At 38.1% G+C, this 16,122-nt stretch overlaps 1 protein-coding gene across 1 annotated transcript; it reads right to left on the bottom strand.

Annotated features, from left to right (window-relative positions):
• Positions 1-1,220: 1,220 nt before the first annotated feature.
• FOXI1 (forkhead box I1) lies at positions 1,221-5,340 on the bottom strand. The gene is made up of 2 exons (XM_003756812.4): positions 4,166-5,340; positions 1,221-1,966 (listed from the first exon to the last, which is right to left on the bottom strand). Exons 1-2 carry the CDS (start codon positions 4,734-4,736, stop codon positions 1,404-1,406), a joined length of 1,134 nt encoding a protein of 377 aa, XP_003756860.1. The 5' UTR covers positions 4,737-5,340; the 3' UTR covers positions 1,221-1,403.
• Positions 5,341-16,122: the final 10,782 nt, after the last annotated feature.

Genomic DNA, 16,122 nt, shown 5'->3' with positions numbered 1-16,122 from the left:
GTACCAGACATTGTCAGGCAGGCCAGGCCAGCCAGCTTGAGGCTTTTTCCGATGTGGATTTGGCTCAGCTGCTTCTAAACAGTAAGAATTTTGCATCCTAAGTAAAGGCCACACACTTCTGCACAAAGCTTTTATTAATAAAAAATACTTCCAAGTATGTCTTGTGTGTGATGAAAGCTTAGAGTACAAAACATATAAAAAAAAATAACATAAAAGAACAAAAAACAACAACAATAATAACAATAACAACAAAACTAAACAATCATAATCATAGAAAGGGCTGCTCAGTCACAATATACAACACTGTAGGTAGAGTTCTCAGTGGTTGTCTCAAAACTTGGTGCAGGAATCTGGCGGGTTTTCAGGACTTTGGAGAGGGGAGGTGCTGTCACCTCCCTGGAGCTGAAGTTTCTCCTTCATCTTTCCCTTATTTCTGGCTATAAAAAAGGAAGGTTTTATTCTACTAGTGTTTCTCTTGGATAGCACCAACACCACATTTTCAGTGGCCCATGACACACGGGAAGTAAGGCTTTGAGGGAATTATACATTGGCAATGCCAGGAATATCAGGTTCATACTATTTCTTGCCCTAAATCCCTGGCAGGGACTATTGTGGGGCTCTCTAGCAATGGTAACCCCTTGTCTGGGCAAGTGTAAGGCAATGGGGAGGCTGGAGTTCTTTCTCTTTGGTAAGTAAACTGCTCTGGTCCCTATGCTGAAGATATGGTGGGAGATGCTGGCTCCAGACTCCGAAGAATAAGAATATTAGGCCTTAGGTGCCCTCAGGTAGAGCCAAACAAGCAGCATTTCCTACCAGCTTTAGTATCTATGGTTTAGATCTTCCAATGTTGTTCTGAATTTCCCCTCAGGAAAGAGGAGGAAATTAAAACTTTTAGGATTTTCTAACCCCAGGGACCTAAGCAATATCTCCCCAACTAGATTGCTTAGACCTGCTGTCCCTGGAAGCACTTACTAATAAATGCTTCCTAAGTAAGGTTCCATATCTATGATTTTGTGTGCATTTGTGTGCTGCATGTATGTTTATATGTGTTTGTACATGCTTATGTATGAGATGGATTTAGTCAAGTCTCTGAACAAAAAGTAGTTTATCTCCTACCCTTCTGGACCAGATTTAAAGGCAGCTAGGTGACATGATGGATAGAGTGCTAGTTCTGGAATCAAGAAGACCTGAGTTTAAATCTGGTTGTAGACACTGTAGACTCTGGAGAAGTCACTTAAATCTTTACATTGCCTTCCCCTCAAAAAACTAACAAAACAAAAAACAACAAAATGCTGGACCAGATTCCAAGTCTCAAACCTCAGGATGAATAGAGCTACCTACTGAGTGAGCCCTCTTTCTCTTTTCAACCCTTCCTGTCCTTACCCAGGACATTGTTCCTGCTTCTAAACCTCGGTTCCCTCCCTGGGGTAGAGAATGCTGTTTGTGTTAATGCTGTTGTAGAAATGAGTGTTGAATTGGTTGAGGACAGAGCCACTGTAGCCAAGGTGGTTGGAGGGAATGGGATTGGACCAGTCACCCCCACCTCCATGGCTGGGAATATTGGGGAGTGGGGAGAAGGAGTTGAAACTCAGGAAGTTCTGACCCATCTTCTCAGTGCTCTCAGTGTTGAGTCCTGGAGGAGCCCCCCCTGAGCGGCCTGTAGAGTTGGAGCCACTGACATAGGCTGTCATGGTGGACAGGAAGCCCGTGAGACATGGGTTGGCCGATGGAGAAGAGGGAGAACGCTTCCCTGGGGAGCTGTCAGAACCAGGAGAGGCACTGTCTAACATGTCCTGGGCGTCCGTGGTCTTGGGGCTGCCAGACAGGAGACTGTCCTCAGATTTCTCTGAAGCCAAGGAACTCGTGCTGGACGTGACATCGGACTTCCTCTTTCGCTTTCTGCGGAAATTTCCATTATCAAACATCTTCTCACAGTTTGGATCCAAAGTCCAGTAATTTCCTTTTCCTGATGAGAACCGGGGAAAAAATCATAACTAGAGAGACATAATCAGGTTTCCTTCCCTTGTGTCACCATTAATTAAAACCCAAAGTCATCAAAGATTCTATTGTGGAGTCATAGACTATTGAACTTGGAGTCAGCAAGAGCCAGGTTCAAAACTTGTGTCTGGTACTTAATAGCTGACCATAAAACAAATGACCTAACCTTTCTCAGTTAACTTGCGGATATAATGGGGATAATAGCACTTTCAGTAATCATCTCGTAGGGCTGTTCTGAGATACAAATGAGATAATAAAGTACTTTACAAACCTTAAAGCAGCATTTAAGAAAGCTATTATAAATAGACTGATGAGAAGTATTACGCTTTCTAATCACTCACAAATATGTATTTATCATGTGCCTACTCCTATGCTAGTAGATATAGGATCACAGAATTAGAAATCTTATTGATGACCTAGTCCAACATTCTCAATTTACAGACTGGAGAACAGAAGGTAAGAAAGGTTATGTGACTTGTCCAGTGATGAACAGCTAGTACGAGACAGCCCCAAGTCTTGAACCCAGGTCACCAGAGCAAAGACTTTGAGTTAGAAAAGAAAGAGGCTATCTAGTCTCATTGCCTTCACATATTAAATTAAATGACTGTCCCAAGGTCAGGTAGGAAAGCTGAGATTTGATCCCAGAATTCTTTCCCCCTTGACAATTCTGTTTCAACAAATGTTCTTAAAGCTCCTATCATGGGCAAAATCTGTTGTACTAGGTGCTGAGATAGAGAAGAATCCAGTCTCTGCCCCTGAAAAGCTTTCTCTCTGAACCATTTCTTCTACAAACCAGAAGTCCATTGTGAGATATTTTTTCCAGTTTCCAAGGCTCTAAGATGAACGACAATTTTTATTCCATCTCTTTCAAGCTCCTAACTAACTCCAGGCTCCAGATAGAAGAGGATAGTCAGGGAATAATGTAGGATGATGGGAATCACATTTCTGCTTTCACACTTTGCATTCCCTCCCCTTAAGTTATCTGGTAGTATTCTCTAATTATTTTAGACACGTTCATCTTCTCTCCTTAATTAGATAAGCAGTTCGTTAAAGATGGTGACCACTTCTTTGCTTCTCATATATTTATCAGAGGTACCATTTTTTTTTTCATGGGATTCTGAGTTGGAAGGCACAGGACATGAGGTAGTCTACATGCTATCATTTTATAGATAAGCAGACTAAGTCATAGACTGGCAAAAATCATTTGCCCCAGAGACACAGAGTCAGTAGCATGGGGGGAAGGGTACTGACTTTGGAGACTGAGAATCTGAGTTCAAGTCTAACCTCTGATTCTCATGATCTGTATGACCTTAGGAGATCACTTAATCTCTGTGGATTCTAATTTCCTCCTCTGGAAAGTGAGGGAGTTAGTTGCAAGATGCAGAGTGAGACATATGTCTTTGAACATTTGTTTTACTTATCTATGTGTATTTGTTACAATGATTTTAATTAATTAATTAATTTTTAATCCCAAGAGGGGAAGAAAGAAAAAGTAAATGCTTGCTACTTGGAAAAAAAAGTAACATAAAAAAAGAGAGGGAGAGAAAAAGAGATAGAGAGAGAGAAAAAGAGAAAGAGAGAGGAAGGAAGGAAAGAAAGAAGGAAAGAAAGGAAAAAAGGAAGGAAGGAAGGAAGGAAGGAAGGAAGGAAGGAAGGAAGGAAGGAAGGAAGGAAGGAAGGAAGGAAGGAAGGAGAAAGTTGGTTGAGAAAAGCTCTAAGGTCCTTCCAACTCTAAATTTGTGATCCCTTGAACTCCAAACAGAGCTTCTTATTAAATTCCAGAGCTTCTGTAACTACTCCAGGCAAAGTGTTTCATAGGGAGCTGAATGTACACCATGGCCTCAGTAAATACATAAGTTGAAATGAAATAAATATGACAGGTTCAAATAGGATCCATTTCCCTGACCTATGGGATTTCTCTCTTATCTTTAGAGGTTAAATGGGGAGTAAAAAGGGGTATTCACTGGAATACTCAATCTTCATTTTCTAAATTTGCTTAGTAGGATTGAAGATTGGGGTTCAGTGGCTTTAAATCACTTCCACATTCACACACACACACACACACACACACACACACATGCATACACACATGCACACACACACCCAGGTCAGACAGTACAGAGATGGTCTTTCCAGCCCATTTATTTGAGTTTTCTAGGCCCCTTACCTGGATCATCCTCATCCCTGGGCACTTTCTTAAAGCAGTCATTGAGAGAGAGGTTGTGCCGAATGGAGTTCTGCCAGCCAGCCTTGCTCTTATTGTAGAAGGGGAAGTTGTCTGCCACATATTGGTAGATCTGGCTGAGTGTCAGCCGCTTGTCCGGTGCCCCGTGGATGGCCATGGCAATGAGGGCTGAGTAGGAATAAGGTGGACGCACCAACTTCATCAGCTCTTCCTGGGAAGGGATGGGTAGCCAACCCAGGTCGGTAGCCCCAAGGCCATTGGGCAGCAGCTGCCTCTGCATGCCATAGGACTGGGGGAGAAAGGGTCCGGGGTTGGAACCTGGGAGGTAGGGCGGAGGGGTGATAGCAGGCCCATTCAGCCAGAGGTAGGGATTTGGTGTGGCCCCATAGTCCCCACTGTTATCATAGCCTGAGGGACGCTGAGGACTGGGCATGTTCTGTGGGTGGAAGAAGTTCTCATAATAGATGTTCATCTCGGGGGGCTCCTGGCCAATGTTGGGGAATTGAGGGCTGCAGCGAGGTGGGGAGTGCGCCTGGAGATCGAAGGAGCTCATGGTCTGACTTCTGGGGACCGGTGGCCCCTCCTGAGCTACGGTGCACCTGGGCGAGGCTGTTCCTGGAACAGGTGCAGCAGCTGGACCCAGGCCCCACTACTTATACACCTGTGCAGTGTTTAGCCTTGGGCTCATGCTCCACCCTAGGGAGGCAGGGACTGGCTGGAGATCAGGCTGATAGGGAGCCCCTTGCCTTGGGGGAAGGTTGGCTGCCCTGCTGAGGAAAGCACCTCAGCAACCCCCCTCCAAGGCTCAGACTGCTTCCTTCGTACAGATGAATTAAAAAGGGAATTCCTCCCAGCGGTACCCAAGGCAGAAAGTCTCCCCCAACAGCTGTGAAGCCTGGGAAGCCCTCTCCCACTGGCTTATTAGAGCTGAAGTTCCAAATGCCCAGAGTTTCTCTCTGTGTATCTCTCTGACTCTGTCTCTCTTTGACCCTCTCTACTATCTTTATGTATCTCTGTCTTTCTGTGTGTCTCTCTTATCCATCTCCTTTCTTTTCCCTGGTTTCTCTTCTCTCTTCATTCTGCAAAGGTAATCAGCAGTTATGAAATTTTGTCTCTGTCTCAGTCTCTCTCTGTTTCTGTCTACTTTTCTGTCTCATTCTCTGTGTGTATGTCTCTGTGTCTCTGTTTCTGACTTTTTCTGCCTCTATCTCTGTCTTGGTGTCTCTGTGTGGATGTGTCTTTCTGCCTCTGTCTTTGTCTCTCTGTCTCTCTCTGTCTTTCTGTCTCTCTGTCTCTCTCCCCAACCTTTCTCCTCCCTTTCTTTCCTTTTCTCTTCATTCTCCAAAGATAATCAGCAGTTATGAGATTTTGTCTGTCTCAGTCTCTCTGTTTCTCTCTGTCTGTTTACTTCTCTGTCTCATTCTGTGTGTGTGTGTATGTCTCTGTGTCTGTTTGTCTTTCTCTGTGTCTCTGTCTCTGTGTGGGTGTGTCTTTCTGTCTCTTTGTCTCTCTGTCTCTGTGTCTCTATCTCTGTTTCTGTCTCTGTCTCTCTCCCCCATCTCTCTCTCCCCTTGCTTTCCTTTTCATTCTCCAAAGGCAATCAGAAGATAATGAGATTGACTCTGTTGAGTGAATGCCCAAATCCCTTCTCTCAATCACCTCTGCTCCCTTGGACATCTTCTAGTAGCAAACTCTCAGTGGGCCCAATCAAAGGCATCATTCCACATAAGGGCACAAAAACAGTCAGAGATCTCATGTTCTAAGATATATACAGACAACAGGAGCAGCCCTCAACTGAGAAATCATACAGAAAAATGGACATAGATTAGATTCAAAAGAGAGAGCTGAGTTGTATATTTTAATATTCCCCATGTGTGCGCTCACCAGTTTTTCCCTTTATGGGCTTAATGTGCAGGATGGACAAGAGAGCATTTACAAATGAGGAAAGGAATAAAATGAAGTAGAATCTTGAGCTTGATGACTACTAGGGGGGTAGGTTGGTGACATCAGCCAAGGAATCTGATGCTCAGATTTGGATATGGAAAAAATTTAAAGATGATGGTCCCTCATTTAAAAGATGGACAGAGAGATTGAGAAAAAGAGGTTACCCAGTCAAGGTCATATAGTAGCAAAGTCAGGATTCAAACCTAGATGTGATTCCAAATCTAGTATACTTTCACACTGTGCAGTTTCCCTGGGAATATGCTGATTTGGGAAGCAGGACACCTAGATTTGTCCCTAATTCTGTCATAACACCTAATGTTGGCATTCCAAAGGGTTTAGTCATGTAGTTCTTGAACTTTGATGTTTTAATCTGTGAAAGAGGAGTATACTTCTTTCCAGGTTCTTCTCTGAACCCCAAATTCTGAGAGAAGGAAGGGAGGAGAAGACAAAGGGAAGGTGAGGTAGCAATATAGATAGTTTCTACACTTTCGACTTGCTTTCTGTGACCTGGCAAGGAACCAGATAGTAGTCTGCCAGAAGAAAATTAACTCACTACTCTCTCAGAATCCTTCTAGTAGAATGATCTTGGGAAATTATGTATACCAACCTTCTCATTATATACATGGGGAAACTGAGGCCCAAAGAGAAGCAGTGACATGTCCTAGTTTATGACAGAGAGGGTCCTCCCTACTGCCAATCCAGGGATTTCCCCACTCCATCAGACTGCTTTGGAAGGACACAACTGTTCAGTCACCTAGCCAATAGTCTCTGTAACATTAGTTTTTTTTTTTTTTTTTTTTTTCTGGAATTGGCTTGAGTTCTTTATAATTCATTAGTCATTTGCAATTTATGGCAGTCACGGTGATGCTGAGGTGAAACAGAAGGGGAAGCAGAAGGGTCTTTTCTGTGTGATTGTTTCTTCTGTGCTAGAAAAAGAGAACAGAGCACCACGGGCTTATCTGGAATGATTCTTAGATCTAAGAAAGTTGTCATTTTTGCTCCTAGTATCTCTTGGGCTTTAAAAATCTCTCAGGCACACAAAAAAATGGAAGTGTTACTGCTATGATAACAAGTCTTAACTTTGCTACTTTTAACTCATGTAACCTTTCTGTGGTCATGTTTACATTTATAAAATGAAGCAATTGGACTGGAAGACTTCATCAATAAATCTTAATATGGTGGGAGCTAAACTGACTATACAGGAGGCTAGCCCAGATCATCCAGAAATCTTGCCCCTTTGAGAATTGCATCTTATAAACCCAACATAATTCCCAGTCCAGGATAGAAGTCTCTGCTCCAAGTAGGAAGTGAGTCAGCCAGCAAGACTGGCTCTTCTATAGGATAGAAGGAAAGGGATATAGACAAAATAGAAGGGGAAACATCCCTAGTTCAAAGTTTATAGAGGAGAGGGTGGGTAGAGGCAAGATGGTGGAGAAAAGGCAGAAACTTGCCATAGTTCTCCTCAAAATCCTTCCAAACACTTCTAAATAATGTCATAGTGTCATAAAACTATTCCTAGAGTGGCAGAATTCACAAAAGGATGGGGCAAAGTAATTTTCTAGCCAAAGACTACTTAAAAATTAAGCAGGAAAGGTCTATCACACCTGGATGTGAGTAGAGCATAATTAAGTACAGGACACAAGAACAGTCCCATCAAACAAGAAAGAGGTCTTAGAAGCCATTGAATAAGTAGCATCAGATGGAAAAGCTTGTGGAGATCTCAGCCCACAGATGGTAAGAGGCTTTGAAAAACTGGTAAAAGGAGATTACAGGGGTTTCTTTGCTCACACTGAGGCAGGACTCTGTTGCTTTGTTTATACTTGATCCCGGTAGTAGTTCTGGGCAGTTCCAGGGTAAGGAGGAGCACTAGCATCCCAGAGCTTGTGGTCTCAATGGAGCAGGGACGCCCATAATAGTTCCAGGGTATGAAAGATTTGAGAACAAGGCAGAAGAGTAATAAACATACTTCTCCTTAGGTCATACCACCTTAAAAGAACAGAAAACTTAAAGGTCCCTAGAAGGATCTCCAAAAATAGCTGCACAAATTTCCTGAAGCTTTGGACACTGACCATTTTGGGAGCAAACCCTTCATTTATCAGAATTAAAGTACAAGTAATAGGCTGGGAAAATGAGTAAACAATAGAAAAAAATTCTGAAAGTTACTATTGAGAAACAAGACAAAACACAAACTCAAAAGATAATAAAGTCAAAGCTCCCATATCCAAAGCCTCCAAAAGAAATATTAATTATTAGTCTCAGGCCATGGAAAAACTCAAAAAAGGATTTTGAAAATCAAGAGGGGGAGGGAGGGAGAAAACCTTGGGAAGTGAAATTAGAGTGATGTAAGAAAATGGTGAAAAAGAGTCAACAGGTTGGTAATGGTCTCACATACACACACACATACACACACACACACACACACACACACACAAAATACTGAAGAAAATATTGTCCCAATAGCAGATTAGGTCAAAGTTATTTAAATGCAGTACAAAAAGCCAATGAAGAGAAGAATGCCTCAAAAAGCAAAACTAGCTAAATGGAAAAAAGGCACAAAAATTCACTGAGGGAAAAACTTCCTTAAAAAACTGAATTGGGGGATGGGTAGGTGGTTCAGTGGATAGAAAAGTCAGGAGGACCTGAGTTCAAATTTGGCCTCAGATACTTAACACTTTCTAGCTGTGTGACCCTGAGCAAGTTACTTAACCCTAATTGCCTCAGTAAAAAAAATGAATTAGGCAAATGGAAAAGGAGGTACAAATGCTCACTAAGAAAATAATTCCTTAAAAATTAGTTGAATAAATGGAAACTAATAACTTTACAAAAATTATGAAACAATAACACAAAATCTAAAGAATGAAAAAACTAGAAGACAATGTAAATATCTCATTGGAAAACACCTGACCTAGAAAATAGGTCCAGAAAAGAACATTTAAAATTATTGAACTCCTGAAAGACATGAGCAAAAAAAGAGCCTCCACATCATCTTTTAAGAAATTATCAAGGAAAATTTCTCTGATATTTACAGGAAAGTAAGTGGGAAATGGGATAAAAGAAGGGAAGATCTGAGTAAGGGATAGTCAGAAGCAAAACACTTCTAAGGAGAGACAGGATAAAAAGGGAGGGGAGAAAAAGAGAGAGAGAGAGAGAGAGAGAGAGAGAGAGAGAGAGAGAGAGAGAGAGAGAGAGAGAGAACCAGAGAGAGAAAATAGAATAAAGGGGGAGGGTGAATAGGATAGAGAGAAATGCAATTAGCAATAGTAGCTGTGAAAAAAATTTTGAAGCAAATTTCTAAAGGCCTCATTTCTCAAACATATAATTGAGTCAAATTTATAAAAATGAGTCATTTCCCAATTGATAAGTGATCAAAAGATATGAACAATTTTCAGATGAAGTAACCAAATCTATCTAATGCCATGTGAAAAAAATGCTCTAACTCATTACTGATTGAAGAAATGCAAATTTAAACAATTCTGAGGTACTACCTTATTCCTATTAGATTGAATAATAGGAAAGAAAAAGAAGATGACAAATGTTGGAAGATATGTGGGGAACAAATGATACATTAATGTACAATTAATAGAGCTGTGAACTACTTCAATCATATTGTAGAGCAATTTGGAACTTTGAGTATAAAACTATGCATACTTTTTGACCTAGCAATATGACAATTAGATCTGTATACTGAAAAAGACTTTTTAAAAAGAACAAAAAAGAAAAAAAAACTATATGTACAAAAATATTTATAGCAGCTCTTTTCTTATAACAAAGAACTAGAAATTTAGAGGATATTCATCAATTAGGGAATGATGAACAAATTGTGTTATGTGATTATGATAAAATACTATTATGACATTAAAAAATGCTCTCAGAAAGACCTGGAAAAATATATGAGCTGATGCAAAATGAAATTACTGTTTACAAAGTAATGGCAATATTGTAATATAATCAGCTGTAAGTGTTTCAGTTATTCTCCACAACACAATGATTCAAGAAAATTCTGAAGGACTCATAATGAAAAATGCTATCCATAGCCAGAAAAAGAACCACTGGTGTCTGAATATAGATAGAAGCATACTTTTAAAAACTTAATTTTTCTTGAGGTTTTTTGGGGGATTGTTTATGTTTTTTTCACAACATGACTAACATGAAAATGCTTTATCTGACTATACATATCTAAATTCCATTGAATTGCTTGCTTTCTTAATGAGGGGAGTGGAAAGGGAGTGGAGGGGAGTGGAAAGTGGAAAGAAGAAAATTTGGAACTCAAAAATGAATGTTAAGATTGTTTTTACATGGATCTGAGAAAGATATAATACTAAATAAAGTTTTAAAATAAAAATAATAATTAAAGAAATAGAGTTTAGAAGATTTTTTAAAAAGCATATCAGTACACTAAGTATCTGTGGATGTTATTCAGTCATTTCAACCATATTCAACTCTTCATGATCCTATTTGGTGTTTTCTTGACAAAAACACTAGAGCATTTTTTATTTCCTTCACCAGTTCAATTTGCACCTGAGGAAACTGAGGTAAACAGGATTATATGAATTATCCAGGCTCACACAGCTAATAAATGTATCTGAAGTTAGATTTGATTCCTGATTCCAGACCCAGCTGTCTACTCTATTCTAGCTGTGGAAAAGATATGACAAAGAGATGGCAAATTAGGATGACTACCCCAGATTTTAAACCCTCTAATCCCACGATTCTCATGTGGTGCCAGACTAGCTGGTGGTAAAACAAAGAAATGAACAAACAAAAAAGACTTTATCACACATAGCCCCAGTCATCCATAAGTCATTTTTCCTTCTCTATTTCTTCCTGCCTATACTTTTCAGGCTGCACATTGTCCTTTGCACATCACTTTAAACCTACTTTCAGATGAATTAAAATGTTCAGTGATAGGAGAGAATGGATATCTGTGCATCCTATAAATCTGTCTTAAGCTTTTACTATGCTGTGTGGTATGTGCTGAGAATATCAGTCCAAAAATAAGGCATTCTTGCCCTCAAAAAAGGGTATATTCCATTGATGGAAACTGTGCATACAAATATATGTAAATGGGAAAAGCATATTAAGTAATTTCAGAGAATACTAGTAGTAGGAATGATTAGCAAAGTCCTCTAAAGAGATGATTTCCAAGCTGAGCTCTAAAGGAAACTAGGGATTATATAATGTGAAGGGGAAAAAACTAGGGCATTCCAAGAAAGGGTTGTAATCAAGACAAAAGGACACATGAGGAGCCACAAATAGGCTGGTTTCACTGGAATGAAGAATATGAGTTCATAAGGGCTAGAGACAAATTGTAAAGGATTTTAGCTGTGTGATCTTAGAAAAAGTTACCTAACCTCTCTGATCATTAAGTTTTCCTATGTAAAAAAATTAAAATTACTTGCAATAACCTACCTTTGGGGATTGTTGTGAATGAAGAACTTTGTAGAACATAAAGTGTCATAGAAATTATTATTAACAATATCTTTAATTGTATTAATTTCAATATAAATTATATTGATCAAAATATGAGCCATTGGGCTATGCATATGACGCTCTATCCACACAGGTTTTGGTAACAGAGAAAAGACTGGTGAATCATAAATCAAGGGCTTAAGACTTCAAAGTGGTGAAGTGCTGATAAATGTTTAACAATCAGCTCTCAGGGAAATAAAAATAGAATCTGCACACACTTTTAAGTTGTCTGTATCATTAAAAATTTCTCTATCCCTTTAAGTCTACAAAATCAACAAAACAATAAACTAAGCCCTAATTTGTAAGTATTCTAAATTCTAATGTGTAATGCTTACTCTGAAAATTTAACAATCAACTGAGTTTGAGCTTCCTTGGGGATATTTAATCCAACTCCCTCAATTTACATATACAGGGAGATTAATTGATTTATTACACTAGTAGTAAACCATCCAGAATCATTGCACTTTTTACTGTCTTCTATTATCTCAAGCTCTGGAAGGTTCTACTGTACTGTAAAGGCTCTGAATACAAAAAGATGCTCTCTGGCTGTTGTCCAAGGCCCAAACTCTAATTACTGTGATGATAATGTGGCATCCCACTGAAGTAGGGCTTTCCTTTTTTTTCCCAATCTTGTACTAAATTGTTCTAAAAGGATAGTTAAATGGCTCCCCCTGGTGGTCTCTTCTCTAAATAATAGAGTTAAAATCTGGAAAGAAAGTTGACATCTTCAGGAGCAACATGCAAAATTTCTATACTTTCCTCAAGGTCAAGGATCACCCTAAGGAATATTTGCTCTTCAGAGCTGGGTGTTTTCAGAGCAGACTCCTTCTGAAGGGGAGAAATAATTAATGCTGTTTCTACTGGGGTCTTAGTTCCAACTGTCAGTTTTCTCACCTGCCAAATAAAAAACTTATGCCAAAGGTGGCTTAGGGGCCACTTGAAACACAAAAACCAGATTAAAATGTAGGTGGGAAATATTTTCTGAGTCTACTACAAACAAGACTACAAATCAATTGGGAAATATTTGATAAAATAAATAAAAATTCAAGAAAATATAGATAACATTAACATGTGATTTTCTGAATCAATATGTACCCACAAAGTTCCTTATATATGGTGTAGTTCCATTTCTACTTGAGTTTGACAGCTTATAACACATTATACTAAAGTTCCCTTTAAGTTGCAACATTCAAATTGTCACAAAATCATCAAATCAAGTTTTCAATTCTTTTTTTTTAATTAAGTAAAAGTATTATTATTGTTCTTGTTGTTCTTGTAAGTGATGGTCCCTTGATAGGGACAGAAATAAAGGTGATACTGTTGTTGAAGTTGTGAATTGGTTTAAACATTTTAGAGTGCAATTTGGAACTATGCCCAAAAGACTATAAAATTGTATGTTAACTGATGCAGTGAAACCACTACTAGGTCTATATACCAAAAAGATAAAAAGAAAAGGGAAGGGACCTTTATGCACAAAAAAAATCATCTCTTTTTTATGTAATACAATGATTATGGGTTTTTTTCATTTAATAGTATTTTATTTTTTTCCAATTATATGTAAAGATAGTTTCAACATTATTTTTTTGTAAGATTTTTAGTTTCAAAATTTTTCCCTTCTTCCCTATGACACTAAGCTATCCAATCTAAGTTATGCATGCACAATCATTTTAAACATGTTTCCATATTAGTAGTGTTGAGAAAGAAAAATCAGAACTAAAAGGGAAAATTATGAGGAAAAAAACCAGCAAAAAAGTGAAAATAGTATGCTTTGATCTGCATTCAATTTCCATAGTTCTTTCTCTGGATGTGGATGTCATTTTCCATCACAAGTCTATTGGAATTGTCAAGAATCACTATATTGCTGAGAAGAGCTAAGATTATTATATTTAATCACCACACAATATTGTTATTACTATGTGGGATGTTCTGATTCTGCTCACTTCCTACAGCATCAGTTCATATACCTTTTCCCAGATTTTTCTGAAATCTGCTTGCTCATCATTTCTTATAGAACAATAGTATCCCATTATGTTCATATACCACAACTTATTCAGCCATTCCCCAATTGATGAGATTCCCTCTATTTTTAATTCCTTGCCACTACAAAAATATGCAGCTCTTTTTGTAGTAACAAAGAATTAGAAATTGAGGGGATGTCCATCAATTGGAGAATGGCTGAACAAATTATGGCATAATTGTAATGTTATATGATTGTGCAATGAGAAATGATGAGCAGTCAAATTTTAGAAAAATTTGGAAAGATTTACATGAATGATGCATATGAATAGTAAAGTGAGAATATGGCACATATTTTTATTAAAGGTTTTTATTTTTCAAAATATATGCGTGGACAATTCTTCAACATTAGCCCTTGCAAAATTTTGTGTTCTGATTTTCTCTCCCTTCCCCATATCCTCCCCTAGATGACATGTAGTCCAATATATGTTAAACATGGTATAAATATATGTTAAGTCTAATATATGCATAAATATTTATATAATTATCATGCTGCACAAGAAAAATCAAATCAACCCAGTAAAAGAGAGACAGAGAGGGAAGCAAAATAAAATGCAAGCAAGCAATAACAAAAAGAGTGAAAATGCTATGTTGTGAATCATATTCAGTTCCCACAGTCCTTTATCTGGGTGTAGATGGCTCTCTTCATCACTAAACACTTGGAAATGGTTTGAATCATCTCATTGTTGAAAAGAGCCATGTCCATCAGTATTGATCATCGTATAGTCTTGTTGTTGCTGTGTATAATGATCTCCTGGTCCTGCTCATTTCACTCAGCATCACTTCATATAAGTCTCTTCAGGTCTCTCTGAAATCATCCTGCTGGTCTTTTCTTATAGAACAATAATGCTTCATAACATTCATATACCACAATTTATTCAGCCATTCTCCAACTAATGGGCATCCGCTCAGTTTCTAGCCTCTACAAAAAGGGCTGCCACAAACATTTTTGCATATGTGGGTCCCTTTCCTTCCTTTAATATCTCTTTGGGATATAAGCCCAATAGTAACACTGGTGGACCAAAGGATATGCACAGTTTGATACATTTTGGGGCATAGTTACAAGTTGGCCATCAACAATGTATTAGGGTTCCAGTTTTCCCACATTCACTCCAACATCCTTATCTTTTCCTATCATCTTAGCCAATCTGACAGGTGTGTAGTGGTATCTCAGAGTTGTCTTTATTTGCATTTCTCTGATCAATAGTGACTTGGAGCACCTTTTCATATGACTAGAAATGGTTTCAATTTCTTCATTTGAAAATTGTCTGTTCATATCCTTTGACCATTTATCAATTGGAAAGTGGCTTGAATTCTTATAATTTTGAGTCAATTCTCTATATATTTTAGAAATGAGGCCTTTATCAGAACCCTTGTTTGTAAAAGTTTTCCCAGTTTATTGCTTCCCTTCTAATCTTGTCTGTATCAATTTTGTTTGTACAAAAACGTTTTTAACTTAATATAATCAAAATTATCTATTTTGTGATCAAAAATGATCTCTAGTTCTTCTTTGATCACAAATTCCTTCCTCCTCCAGATATCTGAGAGATAAACTATCCTATGTTATTCTAATTTGTTTATAATATAATTCTTTATGTCTAGATCATGAACCCATTTTGACCTTATCTTGAAATACGGTGTTAGGCTAGGCTTTGACCCCTAGTTTCTGCCATACTAGTTTCCAATTTTCCCAGCAGTTTTTGTTAAATAGTGAGATCTTATTCCAAGAGCTGGGGCCTTTGCTTTGTCAAACACTAGATTGTTATAGTTATTGACTATTTTGTCCCGTAATCCTAACCTATTCCACTGATGAACTACTCTATTTCTTAGCTAATACCAAATAGTTTTGATGACCACTGTTTTATAATATAATTTTAGATCTGGTACAGCTAGGCCACCTTCATTTGCATTTTTTCATTAATTCCCTTGAAAGTCTTGACCTTTTGTTCTTCCAGATGAATTTTGTTATTTTTTCTAGGTAAGCAAAATAGTTTCTTGGGAGTTTGATTAGTATAGCACTAAATAAATAGATTAGTTTTAGGTAGTAGTGTCATCTTTATTATATTCGCTCAATCTATCCAAGAGCACTTAATATTTTTCCAATTGTTTAGATCTGAATTTATTTGTGTGGAAAGTGTTTTGTAGTTTTGTTCATATAGTTCCTTTCTTTCCCTTGGCAGATATATTCCCAAATATTTTATATTATTGGCGGTTATTTTAAATGGAATTTCTCTTTGTATCTCTTGCTGTTGAATTTTGTTAGTGATGTATAAAAATGCTGATGATTTATGTGCATTTATTTAGTATCCTGCAACTTTGCTAAAATAGTAGAGTATTTCTAATAGTTTTTAATCGATTCTCTAGGGTCATTGTACACATTTAACAGCAATAGCATATGATTATCAACTATGAATGACAGCTTGTCTCAGCAATATAATGATCTAAAACAACTACAAAGAGCTTACAATGAAAAAATGCTATCCATCTCTAGAGAAAGAACTGATGAAGTC

Source organism: Sarcophilus harrisii, chromosome 2 (genome assembly GCF_902635505.1).
Source record: "Sarcophilus harrisii chromosome 2, mSarHar1.11, whole genome shotgun sequence".
Lineage (NCBI taxonomy): Eukaryota > Metazoa > Chordata > Mammalia > Dasyuromorphia > Dasyuridae > Sarcophilus > Sarcophilus harrisii.
The sequence above is the reverse complement of the archived record's forward strand: the minus strand, read 5'-3'. Positions and strand labels throughout refer to the sequence as shown.